General features: G+C 42.1%; 3 protein-coding genes across 12 annotated transcripts in view; 1 reads left to right on the top strand and 2 right to left on the bottom strand.

Annotated features, from left to right (window-relative positions):
- Nucleotides 1–14,504, bottom strand: part of clec16a (C-type lectin domain containing 16A) — an 18,551-nt gene extending 4,047 nt beyond the window's left edge. Inside the window, exons 1-20 of one of the 3 annotated variants that reach the window (XM_019868312.1) lie at nt 14,293–14,504; nt 13,802–13,930; nt 13,525–13,658; nt 13,254–13,402; nt 12,336–12,441; nt 11,899–11,904; nt 11,186–11,309; nt 10,703–10,877; nt 10,562–10,612; nt 9,966–10,082; nt 7,191–7,461; nt 5,967–6,078; nt 5,787–5,887; nt 5,577–5,696; nt 5,378–5,487; nt 3,834–3,878; nt 2,724–2,774; nt 2,465–2,593; nt 2,235–2,355; nt 907–1,058 (exon numbers count right to left, since the gene is read on the bottom strand). In XM_019868312.1, coding sequence (XP_019723871.1) covers nt 907–1,058; nt 2,235–2,355; nt 2,465–2,593; nt 2,724–2,774; nt 3,834–3,878; nt 5,378–5,487; nt 5,577–5,696; nt 5,787–5,887; nt 5,967–6,078; nt 7,191–7,461; nt 9,966–10,082; nt 10,562–10,612; nt 10,703–10,877; nt 11,186–11,309; nt 11,899–11,904; nt 12,336–12,441; nt 13,254–13,402; nt 13,525–13,658; nt 13,802–13,930; nt 14,293–14,366 — 2,277 coding nt within the window. In that variant the 5' untranslated portion in view covers nt 14,367–14,504. Of the gene's footprint in view, nt 1–906; nt 1,059–2,234; nt 2,356–2,464; nt 2,594–2,723; nt 2,775–3,833; nt 3,879–5,377; nt 5,488–5,576; nt 5,697–5,786; nt 5,888–5,966; nt 6,079–7,124; nt 7,462–9,965; nt 10,083–10,561; nt 10,613–10,702; nt 10,878–11,185; nt 11,310–11,898; nt 11,905–12,335; nt 12,442–13,253; nt 13,403–13,524; nt 13,659–13,801; nt 13,931–14,292 lie in introns of all 3 variants that reach the window. The other 2 variants (XM_019868310.1, XM_019868311.1) reach the window with 2 other exon arrangements.
- A 247-nt stretch (nt 14,505–14,751) lies between these two features.
- Nucleotides 14,752–16,035, top strand: dexi (Dexi homolog (mouse)). 4 transcript variants are annotated; one of them, XM_019868313.1, is made up of 2 exons: nt 14,752–15,610; nt 15,749–16,035. In XM_019868313.1, the coding sequence occupies exon 1, from the start codon at nt 15,297–15,299 to the stop codon at nt 15,564–15,566; it is 270 nt and encodes an 89-aa protein (XP_019723872.1). In that variant the 5' UTR covers nt 14,752–15,296; the 3' UTR covers nt 15,567–15,610; nt 15,749–16,035. The 4 variants fall into 4 exon arrangements, 1 of the variants encoding a protein (XP_019723872.1); XR_002168075.1 differs by having other exon boundaries at nt 14,753–15,691; XR_002168076.1 differs by having other exon boundaries at nt 14,753–15,691; nt 15,759–16,035.
- A 2,558-nt stretch (nt 16,036–18,593) lies between these two features.
- The window catches only part of ciita (class II, major histocompatibility complex, transactivator), a 10,615-nt gene continuing 10,047 nt past the window's right edge, over nt 18,594–19,161 (bottom strand). For all 5 annotated transcript variants that reach the window (XM_019868305.1, XM_019868308.1, XM_019868306.1 and 2 more), the window contains one exon: nt 18,594–19,076. In XM_019868305.1, coding sequence (XP_019723864.1) covers nt 19,001–19,076 — 76 coding nt within the window. In that variant the 3' untranslated portion in view covers nt 18,594–19,000. The remainder of the gene's footprint in view (nt 19,077–19,161) is intronic.

The raw sequence follows: 19,161 nt of genomic DNA on the forward strand, positions 1-19,161 counted from the left end.
GACACGAGCGGGGGGTAAATGGGGGAGCCGGTGAGAGAAAAGGCGGCAGGGGATACTTTTCAGCGTGTTTTGAGAAGAAAAATCGCTGTAATGAAGGCTGTTATTGCTGGTAAATTCCCAAAAGCAAAAGGACAATAAACTGTTGAATAACTATGACACAGGGAGGACAAAATTCAGTGACGAGCAGGTAGGAATAAATGGTGACATCTCGTACAACCCATCAATACAAAGAATGTTGGTCCTATCGTCACCGTATCATGTTTTACATTCATGATTGACGTTACCGTTGACGTATTGCGTCCAATATTGATTGATTTGACCTTATACGGTACAGTGCATATCATAGCTGAGTTTTAAGAAAGAAGAATTGCTGTAATGAAGGCTGCTATTGCTGGTAAATGCAAACGCAAAAGGACAAGAAACTGTTGAATAAATATGACACAGGGAGGACAAAATTGAGTGACGAGCAGGTAGGAATAAATAGTGACATGTCGTACAACCCATCAATACAAAGAACGTTGGTCCTATTGTCACCATATCATGTTTTGCATTCATGATTGACGTTACCGTTGACGTATCGCGTCCAATATTGATTAATTTGACCTTATACGGTACAGTGCATATCATAGCTGATGCACGCAAATGCATAGGAGCTCTAAGTGACACAGGGAGGATGTCAGCATCACGTGACATCACCTTTTCAGGTGCTGCCATGGCATTGTAGTCACTTTTTTTTTTCTGATTGAAATTTTTGATGAAGAACTCCAAAATTGAAAAGTTATTATGTGTTGGGAACATGAGCACTTTCAAATAAATACATAAATCAACTCTTTTGGCGGGCCTTCCAATGAATGCAAGGGAACCTGAATCAGGAAAAAAAAACACATAGACAGACATGAAAATAACCTGCAACAGGCCGGCAAACTTGACGACACCCCATCCGAGGCGTTTGGTTTCTGGTTCAACCAAACTCATCTGATAAACATCAACGGCGAGGAACCTTTGAGCCTGGCCGCCATCTTTACTGACCACCATACATGCTATTAAGTCGCTGTTATCTGAAACACACACATAAGCATAGTGTTAGCCTAATTGCACAATTGCCCACATCCTTTTTAACTTTCTGGGGGAGGGGCGATTTAGTTTATGTCGCTGTATATTCTCAGTCATCCACGTCATTATAACAAATGTCATGGAGGCTATGTTGGCCATTCTGCGGGCTGTGGGCCCGGTCAGCCCCACCTTTTGCACGCCACTTCTTGCAAAATGACTCAAAACATCTAATATCAATCAATAAATCTCGGGATTTACCCTTTTTGGCTGCTATTTATACGCGGTACATTTTGCTGGACACCCACGCCTGCTGCAAAAGTTTAGCGCAGTGACTCAGAAATCAGTATTACGGACACACACTTGGAAAGGACAAAATATTTCCACAGCAGTGACGAACGATGGGTTCACATCTCGAGAGTCTTACTTCCTTTTATTTAAAAAAAAGAAATACTAGGTAAACAGGACTATGTGATTACCTCATGTGTCAACAACACACATATGCCAATTCCTGCCAGTAAAAAATAAATATCTGAGTGACGCTGAGTTACTGAGGACGTTTCATGCGAATTGAAGATCAACTCCAGATAATTGTGTTGCAATTGCAACAGACCACTTTTTACATTAGTAATCATTGAGCAAAGCTTTCCATGAAGTATGAAATTTTTTGTTGAGTCAGCACAGAAGACGTGCTCACTGATGCACCTACTGTAAACCTTACCAGACTGTTTAGTCATTCCAGATCAGTAATCTATTTTTTTTTTAACCAAGAGCTTCTTCCAATTCCTTGTTTTCAAGGAAATCCAACAAAGGGGAAACGCAGGGTTTGACAAAGGTAAAACCAAGGGTGCTTTAACTTTACATTTTTTGGACAATTAAAGTGAGTCATTGCCATTCAGTTTGTCACACTGAGCTATTTTAGAGCTTCATTATTGTAATTCGGTGCATTGGGTATTCTGACTTTGACAAAGAAAATGGCGCTCTGGAAAACTACACTCGCAAATACTGTTGGCATAAGACCTCGAACGGCGTCAATCAAAACTTTTTCTTGTTAAGCTGATGAATATTTTGGATAAGTATCTTGCAAGAAACCGATGGTGTACCTATTGAAGCCACCAAATCAAGCTTTTTCTACATGTGTCATATTGTTAGCATATAATGTTGTGTTTGGACAAGCAACTTACTGAGGTCTAAGACATCATCAGTCTTAATAAGGTCTTCAGGTCTGGTCAGCGGCAGCTGAGTCTCCGGTTCTCCTTGAAGCTGCAGCGATAGTGACCGCAGCATGAAAAACACACGTATGGCCTGAAGGCGGGGTGGGACGATCCACAAAAACACAAAGGAAAGAGTTAGCATGACATGCATTCTTATTTCAGAGACACACACAAAGAGATTTTATGCGACTCGACAATACCCTCCGCGTCTTCTCCACATCCCCACAAGGGAGCCTCTTAACAAAGTCGATGCCAGTCAGAGGTGTGCCGGTGGGTGGCAGGAGTATGGAGGCATCCATCATGAGATACTCCACGTTAAGCGGTTTACTCTGAAACGATCAAGCGCCATCAACCGGGCGCGCTTTAAGAACAGCAAAAATGCAGCTCTCAAACAGCAGGCTGTTTGTTTTGGAAGAAAAGAAAAGAAAAGAAAAGAAAAGAAAAGAAAGTCTAACACACCGTCATACTCCTGTATTCATCTTCAAACATGTCCAGAAAGATCTCCTCGCCCTGCAATTCAAAGGGTCATAAATACTTGAAAAACCGGGCATTAAAATACATCATTCTTCTCCACATGGCAATGAAAGCATTGCCTGGGGCGGAGTCCTGCCCTTCGCAAAAATTCTTTTTCTTCATCCACAACGGCTATTTGGAGATGATTCATATGAGGGTGTTTGTTCAAGATGGATTTACAGCTCATAATTCATGCCTGGGTGTCTCCAACTTGGTGGTAGAAATTGCAGAGTAAGAAAGAGAGAATACTTATCACACAAAATTGCTGCACATTTTTCAATTGTATAGCTGCTCATGAGCAATAATTTTTAAAATCAATTAATCTACCAGTTATTCTTTTGATGAATTGATGAATCGGATGAAAAAAAAGTAATCACTATATGTGTTGTTATGTGTATGATTAAAGGGAAGGTCAAGTCACAAATATCTTGAAAACAATATGTTCTAAGCAGGCCCACTTGTCTAAACACAGCATTCTGATTAACAATGTGTTCATGGAATCTGAATTAAGCAGCTAAATCCATCTGTTTTTGTCCATTTCAGGGGAGGGTTGTTTTGCTATTGACTGGAAATGACATCACGGTGCCTCAGGGCTCAAGCTTGCGAACGTGACATAAGCAAACACAGAAAACAGGGGAGCCGGTTTTGAAGACAGAAAGCATTTCAGATGATCTTCTAATTCCCTAAATACAGTCTGGATGTGTGAGAGGCAAAAAAAAAAAAAAAGTTAAAAGAAAATGAAACTGACTGCCTGCTAGATTTTTGTGTCATATAATAATACAACAGTGGTGACTGAGACCAAAACAGAAAGCAATCAGGGCAGAGAAAGTAAAAGTCAATCAGTGTATAAACTCAAACCAATAACATTTACTGCCCTGCGATAAGCTGCTAACATCAGGGGGTGCTGGGAGGGAAATGTGCAATCAGTTACGTATAATAAGATTTTATGTATTCCTTTGATTGTAAAATGAGCAATGTCAACAGTATAGTTCAATGCACAGCAATCAGAGTGCATCAGTCGATGGTGTTTCGGTGTGTTTGAGGTTGCATAGTTACCTTGTAAAATCGCCGCAGCAAGTGCAAGCTTTCCTCTCTCGCCCCCTGTGTACGTGATACACAGGACATGTCAATCATGCTAAAAACATGCTTACCGGTACAGCGCATATCATATTGCTAGCATAATTGAGCGGGTATAAAAATACATTCAACTTCAAATGTACAAATATTAAAAATAAAGATGAATAGAATACAAGAAGTGTCCACTGTTATCCCTGGAAATCAGCAGATTCATCAATCAGATTTATTTGTGTGCGTGTGTGTGTGCTGCTATACTTTTCACGGGATGACAGATGCAACACGTTTGACCACAATTGGATTTTTTTTTTTTTTTTTTTTTGCATTTACACACATCCGATATCACACGTTTCACAAAACAGTCTTCGGAGGCTTCAAACATGAACTGTTGTGCAATCATCGAGTTTCATTCACATTGCCGAAAGCCTGAAGAGTAATTTCACATTAAAATCAATAAGGGCAAAGTACTTCAGACAGGAATTGATTCTGATGACGAGGTACAAGTCATTAGTCGACTGAACAACATTAACTTAAGTAGTCACTCTACCCCTTTTGAAAACTCCACACTTTGCTCAGTGTTGAAGACCCACCCTTTCGCGTACGGAGAGATTATTTTCAAAATCAATCGGAAATCACAGGAAATGAGTGTTGCATAAATGCGCTGACATTTTGAAATGTTACAGCAGAGTTAACTCTGTGAAAAATCCCGCTTTCAAGATGTCTCACAGATCTCCATCTTTATGCATCGGCAGGGCCAATTTATCTTTGCACTAGAAAAGCATGTCATGATGCATTTAACGCAGTGGTCAAAGCCAGCAAGGCCTAAATGCTACGAGAAGCGCTGACCTACATTTACAACTTCATTGAAATTGTCCAGTATTTCCAGCAGTCTATTATCTACATTTCATATAATGCGTCTTGGCTGCCACGCTTTCAGTACTACAGTGTGTATGTTTTGGTCATGTCGTTAGATAAATACTGATTGTAAAGTACTTCAAATTATATTGGAGAGTAGAGTCTCTCTCTCTCTCTCTCTGTCTGTCTGTCTCTCTCTCTCTCTCTCTCTCTCAAACTAAGCGGCAGTATGGTAATAGTGGCGGTAGTAAAACGTGGATTAATGATTTCTGACCGTTAGAGATTTAACGACATTCTTGATGACAGTCTACTGTCTATTGTTTGTGTCGTTTAATCATCAGACTATTAAATTAGATTTAATGAACCACTGATGAAAAACAATACAGATGGCACAAGCAGGAACACACCTGCATTTTTTTTTTAAGCGGCAGTATGGAAAATAAGAAGGGCGGGGGCGTGGGGGTAATTTCAAAACAGATGATGAAGAATTTGTAAGTGCTGAGAATGGCAGGTGAAGTGGGAGGTTGATATTTGAAGAGGACTGAAACGGTGATATAACAATAAACACAACTAAATACCGTATTAGTGACACATCTTTTGTTATTTTAGTCCAGAATCTCTGATGTGCATTTATATATTACACCGAGACAGGAACATCTCGTGTGTCATACCTCCAGGCAGGCCAGATGAACATCTTTGATGATGCACGGACTTCCAGACAACACGGACTGCTTTAACAAAAGGCAGCTGAGCTCCAGAGTCGCTAGACGAACTCGACCATCTAAGCACAGACGCAGCACATAAATGAACCGCGAGCCCGCGTTCAGAAAAAAAACGTCACATATGCAAGAATGGCAACGTGTACGTTACCTGGTTGTGCTGCCTGGCTCATGACTCTGATCAACCTCTCGGCAAGTACCAAACTGTACGAGCTTCTTTCCTGGTCAGGGACTGGCAACTGCAGTCGCTCCAGAAGGTCACTGTTTATACCTAAGGAAATATTCGGGGGCGGTAAGTAAGACAGGACAGAATTGGATGAGGTAAAGATGAGGACTGGGAAATACAGTCGATAAATAAAACCTTTGCTGTGTGAAACTGCATAGAGCAGGCAGAGGACAAACAGGGCATGGTAGTCGTCATTGGTGCAGTCCAGGGCACTGTACACCATTTCTAAGAAAGGCCTGCAGAATGAGACGGGAGTACATTCGATACTCGTGCACTTGCGGATCGCATCTGGCAAACGCACGTGTGAAAAGGTACCTGCTTCTCTGCGTGTGTGTGCGCGTTGCCGCCGCAGTCTTCTCTTCATCCGTGATGTTCTGCTCGGTCAACTCAGACACCTTACAAGTCTCCATCACCACCATCTCTATTTCTGGGAGTACAAACACACACACTTTGTTGATGGCTTCATCGTATGCGTGATGACGTTTAAGTTGGCATGAAATCAAAAGGTCAAAAAACAGTCTGAAGGAATTTCCCTCTTCACTTGACTGAAAATCACATCATTTACTATCTTAACATTGGCAAAATAATCTCTGGACCTCCAGATGAATATACAGTAAATTTGATTTGAAACCGCAAAGAAGGATTTTGTCAGTTGGCGGTCAAGTGAAGAAGGACTCAACTTGGATGAACAATGAAACCTCTTTCTTTTTTGCGGCAACCATCGGTTTAATTGACGCGTCTTAAGGGAACAGCAAGGTGACAAGGGAAGAATGTGCACTATTAAAGTTTGGATTGTGTGTTTTATTGTTTGTAGGTGATACTGTAAAAACTCACGATATCGTAGCTCAGGTTTCACAGTACCGATATTTCAGTGTTTGGTGATTGATTCATAACCAGGTAAGATCACAGAACGGCTTATTATCCACTGAAAAATTTGTTTCCGGTGTCCCGCAATGTTGCAGTGGATCATCCTTGAACTTCAGAGGTTCCATTGTTTAGGAATTTGACCGAAAACAAACACATGAACACAGAGCGAGAGTAAGACGGGCGGACAGGTGAGGAGCACAGGATGGATGATATGTCATGGCGGAAATGGACAGCTGACTTCCAATGAGAAGGAGTTGATATGTGATCGGTGGCCACCATGGGGAAATTACAATGTGCCGAAGAGGGAAGGCAGGAAGGCTTCATCTCAAAACTAGGCAAAGAGAATTTATCCATGCCATGTATTTTTGGTCTGTAGATTCTCAAGTCTTTTGTCCTTATATGGACTTGCACTGCTGGTCACCTTTCGCTGAATTAAAAGGCCAGGGAGCAAAATATGTTTCAGCAGCAGCGGACAAAGTGGATATTGGAGCTTGTTTCTCTTTTTCGTTTGGAGACGAGGACTGCCGCAGAGGTTGCTTTCAGGTAGAAGGGGTACACCATGGCAGACTAATGGGGTTGAACAAACGCAAACAATCCTGCACTCACCTTCCGCCGTCTCCCCACTCGCTCTGCTCCCCTTAGTACTCCCACCTGTTCCTAAAATCTCGGTACCTTTTCCCTTTTCCCTCTCTCGGCCTCCCTCGCCTCCTCGGCCGCTATCGTCCCAGCCCTCATCTGCCCCTTCCCGGCTGCTGCTGCTCCCTCCTCCTCCTCCTCCTCCTCCTCCTCCTCCCCTGGTGTGTGTGTCTTCATCCTCCTCGCCAAGGTTCTTGTAGTTTGGCCTCTTCTGGGTTCTCTTGCGGCCACGGTGGCGGGAGAGCTCCAGCAAGCGCTCCAAAGATTCCGGTGGCTTGGTAAAGCGACGCACCCCTCCGGAACTAGCCTGAAATCCATACATGGGTATCGGTATGTTATGCCAAATACACAGACAGACAAACAATGATTGTGAGCTCATGTCAATCTTAAATGAGGTATTCCTTATGATAAAGTAAGTGTAAGTTTTAAGAGTGAGTGCGGTAAGCACTTTCCAACCCGAGAGGAAGAACTCTTTCCGAAAAGCAATATGCAATAACGACCTTTGCTGGAAAGCGGTTACCAAGATAACAGCGAAAGAAGACCACACACACCACCACACTTACTCACCGACACACACTGTCTCTTACAGTAAATTGGTACTGATGTGTCAGGTTGATCCAAGTCAGTTTACGCTTTCACGGTACATCACTGAAGCAGAGACACACATTCGCATACCAGACCCAACCACAGATGCACACTCGCAGAGGAAACAGCTGGTGTGTCAGATAAGAAATTGGCCAAGGGGATAAAAACTGGGTCTTACAGTAAAACTGAGTAATGATGGCAATAACCTCAAAGATGATAAAAAACATACTCATAAATGAGAAAAGTGACACACTCATCAGTGAAGGATGCACTGACCATTACGACCGCAAAATGAAGTGAAGCCAGGTATTTTCCGAAATAGATAGATAGATAAATAAATTAATAAAACAAGGACCAACAAAGATGTCCATCACTTGAGCCGAATAAGAATACAGATAAGGAGTCTATCAGATTTCACCCACTAAATCCTGAGAGAGTTTTTCTCCTCATTTTGTCTCTCTTTTAAGAGTGCCTTTGTGGTACAAAACAAAACAAGTACCGGTAGCTCAAACTGAAACTTGGCTTCTTTACTTCACGTGTACAAACCACCACCCACCCACACCCACACGTGTGTGTGTGTGTGTGTGTGTGTGTGTGTGTGTGTGTGTGTGTGTGTGTTGACACCTCTCATGAGAATGCATATCAAGAACAGGCATGGTTAGAGTTCCTCCGCGTACTCACGACCTGGAAAGGAGTCGTTTCCCGAATGCTTTCAAACAAAAGCGTTTTTCAAAAACAAACAAACAAAAAAAAAACCCAAAACAGTATATTATTCAGGTGCTGCATATTATAAGGTGATGTACGTTGCAGCTCGTCTACAATCGAATATCAAATGGGATATTTTTTTTTTTTACTTTGAAAAAAAAAAAGTCAAACAGCAAAATGTGTTTGACCAGATTTGTGCAGAATTACAAGATTTTATGAACCCTGTCTTGACCCTCTCTCTCTCCCATCATTGTCCATGTGTTAAGAGGTGACACAACCTGAGTTGGTTGTGAAAAGATTGGAGACTCGCGATCGCACTTTCATTGTTAGCATGAAAGGGGGTGAGGGGGCATCGCGTGTATTTTTGTTGGAAGCAATTTTATGCAGCGTGCACAGAAACCACAGGCAAATATCTTTGAGGGGGGGCGAGTGTGCAACACCTCTTAGATGACTATGTTCTGGTAAACCGCTCACGCGCTCGAGACGCTGCTGAGAAATTAATGGAGGCCAAGGTACATTAAAGCTACACCGACCCACACTCAAATCACTTTCTGGTCCCCACATGGCACAAATACAGAATGAGTAAACACTGGGTGACAAAAAAAGGTTCCTCCTTCTGTGACATAACATAACACAAAAGCACCGCAAGATGAACTAAACGGGTAACCCTGCAAAAAAGCATTTTATCCCCGCCCCCGAAGGTTCGACATATTTTTGAAGAACTTGAAAATCTATTTAACATTCAGGTAAGTTTTGAAACTGAAGCATGCCAAATAAGACATGCTCCTCGTATTGAAAAAAAATTGGCAGACATGTCTGGGTGCAGAAGCTCTTTCTTGTGGTTGTCTCAACCAACATAATTTATACGAGGTCACACCACTGCTGGCATTCAGTGAAAAGGTAGGCTGCTTCTGAAAAACACGAAGCTAGAGCAGAGAACAACCGCAAACGTTCTCAGAAATGCTCACTCTACTTTGCTGACACCCACCCAACAACAAAGGCAGATGGTCAAAACCAAAGAAAATGGGGGTGGGGGGGGAATCTAAATTTGAAAAGGGAGAGAGGAGAGAAATTAGATGGGGAAAGTAAGCGGGTGGTATAGAAAATGGAAAAGAAAGAGGACTTGCAGTATCTGATAAAAGTGAATACACCCTTGACATTTTTGTAACGTTCCCCCCTGACCTTTTGAAGGGAAAGCACTGAAAAAAATTATTTTTCTACAATGTCAAGCAGTCAGTGTATGGTACAGTAGAGCTGCTACGATTACTCGACTAGTCACGATGACGTTGATGACTGCGTAACGTATGTTGGTGGTTATTACATCTTTCATTTCAGTTTTCACTGGCATTTGTGTCCAATAATTGATCCGTGGTAGACGGTCGGCATTCTGACCATTGGAGTACCAAGGTGTTGGGCCTTGGTGGTGGTCTTACTCCTGGAACTGTTCTGACCTTCTTGCTATTCGAGTATTTACCACGTGGGACTGTGTGTCTTGCATACCTAAAACGGCACATGACTTACTGTATTTTTTTGTGCATTGTGAAGGCCTGTCTGTGGGATGAAGACAGACAGGTCTCCGTTGAAAATGACATCGGCCAGGGCGTTGACGAGGGGTTGATAGTGGATGATCAGAAATACCTGCAAAACACAGAGGTAACTCATCAACACATTATATGAGTGGAAGCAAGAAGAAAACTTTTCACCACCATCACCCTCATCATTGTGTGCCTGTTTGTATTGTATAAGTACTTTTGTCACTTCACTCATTCACTCCCAAAGACGTATTTAGATATCTTTTCAGACGAATGAGGAGCTGGGATTAAATGTGTGGTGTCTGAAAAGACATCTAAATACGTCTTTGGGAGTGAATGAGTTAATTAAGCAGCAATCGCAAAATATCAGGTACTGGGGGCCAGTCTGGAGTTCTTCAAAAGGCATTATGACAGTAACAACAGAGGATCTGGAGAAGATCAGATAAGAACTGCAGAGGAGTGCGCTGACAAGACACAATGATTAACTTTTGAATACGAGACAAAACTGAGAATATACCGTGGGATGCATTCATCTCATCGTCAACCATAGCATTTTAAGTTCAGTGTTGTGTATGCGTTGCCTACTTGTGACAGCAAGTAGAGGGACACCTGAGGGTTGATCTTTCGCTCTTCATGCTAAAAAAAACAACAACATTCAATAAAGGTCACTTGACGTCACAGAAGCTGATTTCTCCCGATGTATCCGGCAATTCTGAGCCCGCTTACCGTTTCTTGGCTGACCAATGAGAACACATAAAGAGGTAAGAACAAGCGGTTGAGGAGGTGGTCAGTCAAAACATCATTGAGGAATTCGCAGTTAATGATGAGGATGTCGTTCAGGTAGTGGAGGTGGTCAAGGTGCTCAGCTACCAGGTCACTTAACTTGCCTCGATTTTTGTGCCTGAGACATAACAGAGATTTTGGCGTATTGACTTTCAAGACAGATCTCACAAAATAACTTCCGTTTCAAATGTCTTTTTGATTGTCATTTTATGTTCACGTTAATACAAAAAAAATAAATACAATTAAAGCAGCATAAGCAGTTGAACTGCATCATACTATTACGTCAACACATTACAAATACTGTAATTGAAGTCCCTCTGCGTGGTTACAAACAAAGGACAAACCTGACTCCTAGAGGCCAGAAATAACAACACAGAGCTCTCTAAATACCAAGAGTTGTTGAATAAGGACGCTGTGAGCACTTACTCTTCATCTGTCTGCACACATTTGTCCAGTTCAATGACATGGCTGCCGATAAACCAGACTAAGTTGCTGAAATATGGCACCGCTGTCTTATCTCGGATGTAGTGCAGCATGTGCTGGTTGTCCACTAAAGAGTCACAAGGATTAGGGAGACCACTTGTTATTGCACACTTCTAATATATGCACACACTTTCAAATTTACACCCACACGCACATTTTGTAACTGCAGAAAGTAAAACAAAGTTGATAGTGGCATGAAAATATACTGAGCAAAAAAAAAAAAAAAAAGCACCTCCTCTCACAAAAAATCTCTCTCTCTCATGTCTTAACACAGCACTGACTTTGATTTAATAATTCAATGAGCCAAAGCACAGGAAAATGTCAAAATTAGCCACAGTACAAATGAGGTAATTTTGTTATTCCGGAAAAAAAAATAATCACATCAAATCAATCACAAATACACTCAAACAGATACAACTGGGATGGGTATCAATAAAGCATACGTGTGAGGTCTGAGTTGAGATCTGTTTTTATAGAAATGTCAGGCATCCGATTGAGTCGCACGGAAAACTTTCAGAACATGGACTCCCCAGCTTTTTTGAGGTAGCTGCGTTTGTCAGTATGTGGCCTGGATAAGCTCGACAAAAATCCCATGAAAAGGCAGCTTCAGTAATACCCAGCCCAAGAATAAGACTGAATGAATGGAACCAACTTACATGAAACTGGAGTTAGGCAGATGGGGCGCGCAGAGGGTAGGGGGGGGGGGGAGAAGAGACAAGGAGTCGGCAGAGGAGGTGTGGTTGTTGAGAAGGAAGGGGCGAGGGGAGACAAACAAACACAGTGTTAAGGTGAATAGTGTGGCGGCTGTGAAGGCGTTGAGGATGGGAGGGACCACTAAATTAGTTGTTTTACATCAAAACTGCAAACAATATATCCCAACCGCAAAAAAAAAGCACTTATTGTTCCACATTTCAATAATTCTTTTCAATCCTAAAAACGGTGCATATAGAGAAAGGACGTGTTGCGGTCCTTTCTCTAAAAGCGCAAAAGTGCATAAAATTCATTTTGAAAAGTTAACTCTGATGAGAAAATTTTGTAAAAATGTGTTGACCGGTCTAATGAGGATGTATGCATGCAGGTTGTTGAACTTCACCTTTGTACACGTTGAGGGTGATGGTGCGGACTGCGATGCGGACCATGCTTTCCGGGTGGTTGAAGAATTTTATGGCCTCGGTGTACAGGGCGAAGTCATTTGTGTGCTGTATGTGGGAGACATAGAGAGGGGGCAACAGTGAGCAAGGTACCGCTTGCTCCACAAGGCAACACAAAGCGAGAGACAGTGGACACAATAAATTTTGAAGGGGGGAAAAAACAATTTATGGTACTATCGTAGTTGTTGAGCAGTGGTTAAGAAAGGACAAAATAAAGCAATATTTCCTAAAATCAGGTTAATTTATAGAAAATAAGGTATTGGAGAACATTAGGAATAGCCAAACAGATGTTTCCTTGCCCTGTTAACCAGGTAAATTTCGTTTTTTTTTAAATTAATTTTACACAGAGGACCACACAGCAAAAAAAAAAGTGTTATGTGCATTAAAAGGAAACAGAACTAGAAGATGTGTGAGCTGAACAGAAAAATTCAACCCTGATGATCACAGCCAAACCGGTTTAGATTCAAATTACAAGACAACGGTGGTAAAGGTAAATGTTAGCATGAGTGAGTATGTCAACATGTGAAAGTAGCCAGACAAAACACAAATAAGACTTGACCCTGATGTCACTTGAGACAGTACAAGTGTCCTTAAATGTTCACTTTCGGTACAGTTGATGTTGACAACACACGAATAATTTTCCTGCGTCAGCATAGGCTGGTCATTTTTTTTTGAATACCCCCGGAAAATTAACTTTCAAGCCGCGGAAACAACATTTGCTCTTCACAGAATCTGGATTGTTCTTGGCGGAATCAACACTTTTTCTCTGCAGATTCCTGGTTGGGGGGACTAAACAATGAAACCAGTTTATGCCACTTTGTCGATTGGCAATGGCTAAACTGCAAGACATGTAGCCTCACCTCATTGTAGAAGAAGTGCACCGTGTGATTGTTGAGTTTGAGCGACAGTGTCTTGAGGAAGGAGATATAGTAGGCCATGATCTCCTCATCTGAAAAGTCAAACTTGTGAACGATGATGGAGTTCACGTGGTTGTTGGATAGTAAGTAATCTGCACAGAAGAGAGGAGAATTGACATTTTCAACACCAATTTTGTGGATGTGCTATTTTATATTTTGTGCTATTAGAAAGTAACTGTATTTCGGTACTTTGGCCTGAGATGTAAACACTTACACAGAGATGTTTCATGTCTGATGTTCTCAAAGAGTATGTTAAGAGTCTGGAGAAGCTGAACACACACATAGCGTCCAGATTTCTGCCGCAGGATGTTCAGGAAGAAGGCAAACATGTTCTTTTCTAGGAAGAAGCTAAAATTCCAAGTAGATTATCATTTAATTAATGCTAGGGAACACATCTGCTGTCAACGACCACAAAAATCAAAGTTATTGTAAATTCAGTGCTCATACAGCGGTTGCGTGTCATTAATGTTGGGATGATGAATGTGGCTTACTCAAATACAGAGCTGTCATTCTGGTCCCCCCAGATGAGGATCTCTGTGATGGAACGTATCGTCTCCACCAGGAGGTTGCGGTTGTGGTCTGTCACTGTAGTGTTTTTGGTCAAGACGTGGTACATGTACCTTAGGGTAACATAATATACATTCAGTATGAGTGAAAACAGAGTAGAGTCTGATCTTGATAAAGCAAAAAGACAACAGTGGTACTTTTAATTGGTAAACCTGGACTTTGGTCACAAGGTGTCAAGGTTCACTTCCAACACCATTTAAATGGACACTATTCGTCTAAGCGGCAAGGAGAATTTGTTTAACTAAAGACAGCTTCGGTATAAACGTGCACAGCATCCCCCTCAAAAATATTTAGATTACAAATGCAGTCAGATTAGGAAATACTGACGCTAGTAACTAAAGAGCTATTTCTGTACTGTATTACAATTCACGTAAAGGCTAACGTTAGCATTTAGGTGTTCATGCAAGCTACTCACTTTAAATGATCCAGGGAATGGATATTTTTCGATTTCCCCTGTCCCCCAACCCAGCTCCGTGACCTGCCAAACATGGCTGCGGTTGTAAAGAGATTGATAATTTGACAGGCGTCTTATTTCGCTGATGTTAGCGGCTGCATCTGTCCATAACACCCACTTTTGGTGGAGCTAGCCACTTCGCAAACAGTCGTTGATAGGTTGACACGGGAGGAGCGAGTACTCGTTACGTAATCGTGGTCGACGATGGGACGTTTGGGAAATGTAGTTTTTTTTCCCGTTTTAAAAAAACTCGTAATGTACTACAGGAGACCAAACCAGAAAGCGAAATTTGAACTCATTTCTTTATCTGCTATATTTTCTGGCCTCGATCCAATAATCCGACTGACGAATCGTGGAGGAATTGAAAAATAAAAAAAAAAGTTAATTCCTCGATGTCGTCATTTCATGAAGACGTCGACTAAAGATGACGTTAGATCAATGACGTGTGTCACTTTATGCAGTCCGCAATGTTTTGATGCAGTTGGTAACTGTTGGTATAAGACGTGTGGGCGTTAAAACGGAGTCGTGTGTTTGTGGGTAGTGCTTGTTTTCGTAGGTACGAATCTACATATAGAAATATTACATGTATTCTGTTTGGGTTTCTGTCTTTGCTAACGTTGCGCGAGACTGTTTTTAGCTACGCACGGCCACTTGGCATGGCTTGAATTCCGCAAAGCCAGACTCCCAATGTCAAGAATCTTACCAGTGATCTACTGTGATATTTTGATACTGCTAGTGCACTATTATTAGGCATGCACGCGAGACTCTTTTGTGCGCACGTTTTATTACCTTTTTCCTTCGTCAGTGTACAGCTATTATAGTGCACAACACTTTTTCGAGTCGGAACTGGCGAAAAGTGCGTCCGAAGCTCACCGGACATGCAGACTTCTAGCGATGTCAGCTTCTCACCTTGTTTAACCATGACACTCAAACACTGGATCGCCTAAACCGTGATTTTCTTCTCTATGATCCACACAATTTATGCCCAGTTGGATTCAGTAGAATCGCTTTTGGACGAGCACCCCTATATGTTTTATCTGGGCCTATTCTTTGTGAACGTCCTCATCCTCTACTACGCCTTTCTGATGGAGTACATCGTCCTGAATGTGGGGATAGTATTTATGCCTGAGGATATGGACCGGGCTCTGGTGGACCTCGGGGTTCTTTCTGATCCGGCATCCCTGCCCTACGACTCGGACACAGACTTGGATGTGTTTGAAGGGTATCTGGAGTGACATGGATTGGATTATGATGCTGGTGAAGATGATGGAGAGGTCAGGGACAAATGAGGCCTGTTTCCCGGACGTCTGTTCTTTTTGGATAGAGAGGAATAAGGTCAGCAGTTTTGGAATGTTCACTGGTAATTACTTTTTCCTCCTTTTTTTTTTTTTAACCTTTATGATTGATGTGATTACAGGTCATCTCAGCGTGAAGATGACCATCACCAAAGGCAACTTTTCAACCATCATCTCTTGGAGAGACTCATTCTTTGACTTCGCCGCCACCTGGACGTCCACACAAGCATTTGTGTCCTTCTCTTGGCACATATTGACAGAAAAAAAGGCTGTATTTTGTGCTGCATGCGAGACGACATTGCGACTGTGGATTCAGAGTACAATATCGATCCAGACAGAAGAAGCTCGGTGCAAATCATATGCAATCAGATCAGTCGATTGCACCAAAAGACGCAAGTCATCTTGACTTGGGAGCGTTTGTAGTCTCCAAATTGTTCCCTTCTCATTTGCCAACAATTGAATTTGATTGAAAGAGAATGTATTCTTGCATTGCAGGCACTCCACCCCGAATTTGAGATGTGCATTAAACACGATGTGCGTTCTGCTTCTCAATCAAACTGGTGCCTTGTGGGTAGCGCATCTCAAGCATGACACAGGACAAGACAGTATTAGTTGGCTGGGCAGCTGTTTTTGGGTTTGCTCTGACAAAAAGCTTTACATTTTCTCTTCAGTGTATCTATCCATCATAAATAATTGATACAACTGTGCTTCCCGTTGGCTTAGATCACTGTCAAAACTAAATACTAATAATGAATTGGTGAGAACGTTGAAAGGAATCTTAAAGCAGCTACTTCATATTGAACTCACAATTTTACCTTGTAAATATATTTTATTTTCCATATGTAAGACACTTGAAACAGATTTGCAATGCTGGTTGAATGTTACTTCATTTTATCTCTATCTTGGGATTTATCGCAATCTTTTTTTTTGTTTCATCCTGTTCTGGATTGAGAATTTTCTTTTAAAAAAAAAAGTGTTAAGTGGCGAACAATCCGGCGTGTCGTCTGCTTTTTGCTCAATGCCACCGAGGATAGACTCTTGCTCCCAGCTGAACAGGAAAAGCTCTTTTGAAAATGGATGGATGCATAATGAGTGGTTTTGAAAACTCAGTCAGGCGCAGTTTGTATTTGTGTATGAACGGAATAAAACCACCTGATAAACAGACATTCAAAAGAATTTTTGCACCCTTTCATTCATGTTCATGTCTTGTTTTTGAGCAGATTAAAACGAAACATTTCATCTGCAGTGGCACGGTGATCGACTGGTTAGCACGCCTGCCTCACAGTGCAGACGTGCAGGGTTTGATTCCAGCGCCCCGCCTTGCTATTATGTAGTTTGCATGTTCTCCCCATGCCTGCGTGGGTTGTCTCCGGGTACTCCGGTTTCCTCCTCTTTTGAAAACGGATGGATGCATAATGAGTGGTTTTGAAAACTCAGTCAGGCGCAGTTTGTATTTGTGTGTGAACGGAATAAAACCACCTTATAAACAGACATTCAACAGAATTTTTGCACCCTTTCATTCATGTTCATGTTTGTTTTTGAGCAGATTAAAACGAAACATTTCATCTGCAGTGGCACGGTGGGGGACTGGTTAGCACGCCTGCCTCACAGTGCAGACGTGCAGGGTTTGATTCCAGCGCCCCGCCTTGCTATTATGTAGTTTGCATGTTCTCCCCATGCCTGCGTGGGTTGTCTCCGGGTACTCCGGTTTCCTCCTACATACCAAAAACATGCAGGGCAGCTTAATGGCACACTCAACTCCGGGTACTCCGGTTTCCTACCACATGCCAAAAACATGCAGGGCAGCTTAACGGCACACTCAAAATTGTCCCTCGGCGTGATTGTGAGCATGAATGGTTGTTTATGTGTGCCCTGCGATTGGCTGGCAACCGGTTCAGTGTTCCCCACCTACTCCCCGAAGTCGGCTGGGATAGGCTCCAGCATGCCCCTGCCACCCTTCTGAGAAGAAGCGAATCCGAAACTGGATGGATGGATGGACTCTACTGCCAAGGGGAGGCAACCCTTGACTATGCATAGACTTGTAGAGCATGTTTTGGGTGCAGCCAGTACTCTAACTCGACTGCGATTTCTTTGAAACCACGTGCTTTATGCGTGTCATGCACATAGTGTCCACAAGGGGGCACGTGCTTTATGCTGTCATGCACATAGTGTCCACAAGGGGGTGTGAGTGCAAAAGACAACAATTGGGACAAAAGAGTAGGTTTTTTTTCCCCACCCACCGACTCAGGGACCCCAGGGACCTCACAGTCGGTGGTGATTCTCGAATTTATTACTGTGAATAAGCACATTATTTATAGATGTAGCTTAGCTGTAGCGGTATCTACAGAAGTGTTATTTAGATGTGTTGACATGATTGTATAAATTGGAACAGCCCTTACCTAATTAAATTGATCGAACAAAAAAAAAAAAACATTTGGAAAATATGTCACACTTTAAATGTGAATTTAACTTGCGTAGTGGCTCTGGAGGTTTGATTGATAGTTAGCAGTGACATGTACGCGTTTGTATTTCAGGAGAAAAAGCAAGCGAGCCAATCGTTGTTGAAATGTTGACTAGCAACGCACACGTGGGCGGGTCACTTCTACGGATTTCACGCCTGGAATATATCAAATAATAATTGGGGGAAAAAATATTCCCAATCTAAACCACCAGTGAAACAGTTGCAACTGTGAACGCTGCGTTCAGACAAACTCCCAAGCCGCCGGCACGAGTCGGCGGCAGTCGGTCTGTCAAGCAGCGTAGTAAGTTCAATCAATGTGATCTTTGACCTCCGAGAGGTGTGGTTGTATTAAGTGGTGCAATAAACCGGGCACCAATTACACAGGCCACACTGTACTATGACTACTTTAAAGTTATAAATTGCAACAAGAGATACTGTATGTTAAACACTTACCTATTAACATTTCCATAATTTTTTTTTTTTGACAGATGTGACTAAGCCAAGCATGATCAGGAAGTCATTGCTTGAATAAACTCATAAAGTGACGTGAATGTTAACAATATGAATACATACCAAAAAAGAACTGAGCAAACACCCAAAGCGTGTTCTACAAAGGACGTCAAAAAGAGAGTCATATAAAGTACACAATTTTTTTGACTTCGCTCATCAGCGAGTCATATTTCTCCAGTCTGAAACAACAGTGAAAATGCGCCAGGCATTATCACTTATGGAGAACATAATATAAAGACAGCAAGGGGCCAATTGAATTTAAGCACTCGGTGGGATATTGGAACTACAACCATAGACAAATACCTTTCCCTTCTCGTTATGCTGTTATACAGTATATGGACAGCACATACAGTACCTATGATGAAGTGTACCAGAAATTGGTGTGTGCATGGGGGGTGCGCTACTAATGCCAAAGGATTCTGGGATCCTGATGCTGGAGTCTCTCAAATATGCCATACGGAATAGACTGGTTCCACATCCTGGATTGGGAGAAAAGAAACAGCGACATGACGAAAACTGCATCCAATTTATTTTTATGTTAGGTTGCTGCACTGAAAGATGGGG

The sequence above is a fragment of the Hippocampus comes genome, unplaced genomic scaffold (genome assembly GCF_001891065.2).
Source record: "Hippocampus comes isolate QL1 unplaced genomic scaffold, H_comes_QL1_v1.1 scaffold314, whole genome shotgun sequence".
Classification (NCBI taxonomy): Eukaryota; Metazoa; Chordata; class Actinopteri; order Syngnathiformes; family Syngnathidae; genus Hippocampus; species Hippocampus comes.

Coding starts and splice junctions, on each gene's coding strand:
- dexi (XM_019868313.1), top strand. CDS start 15,297: ATGATCCACACAATTTATGCCCAGTTGGATTCAGTAGAATCGCTTTTG.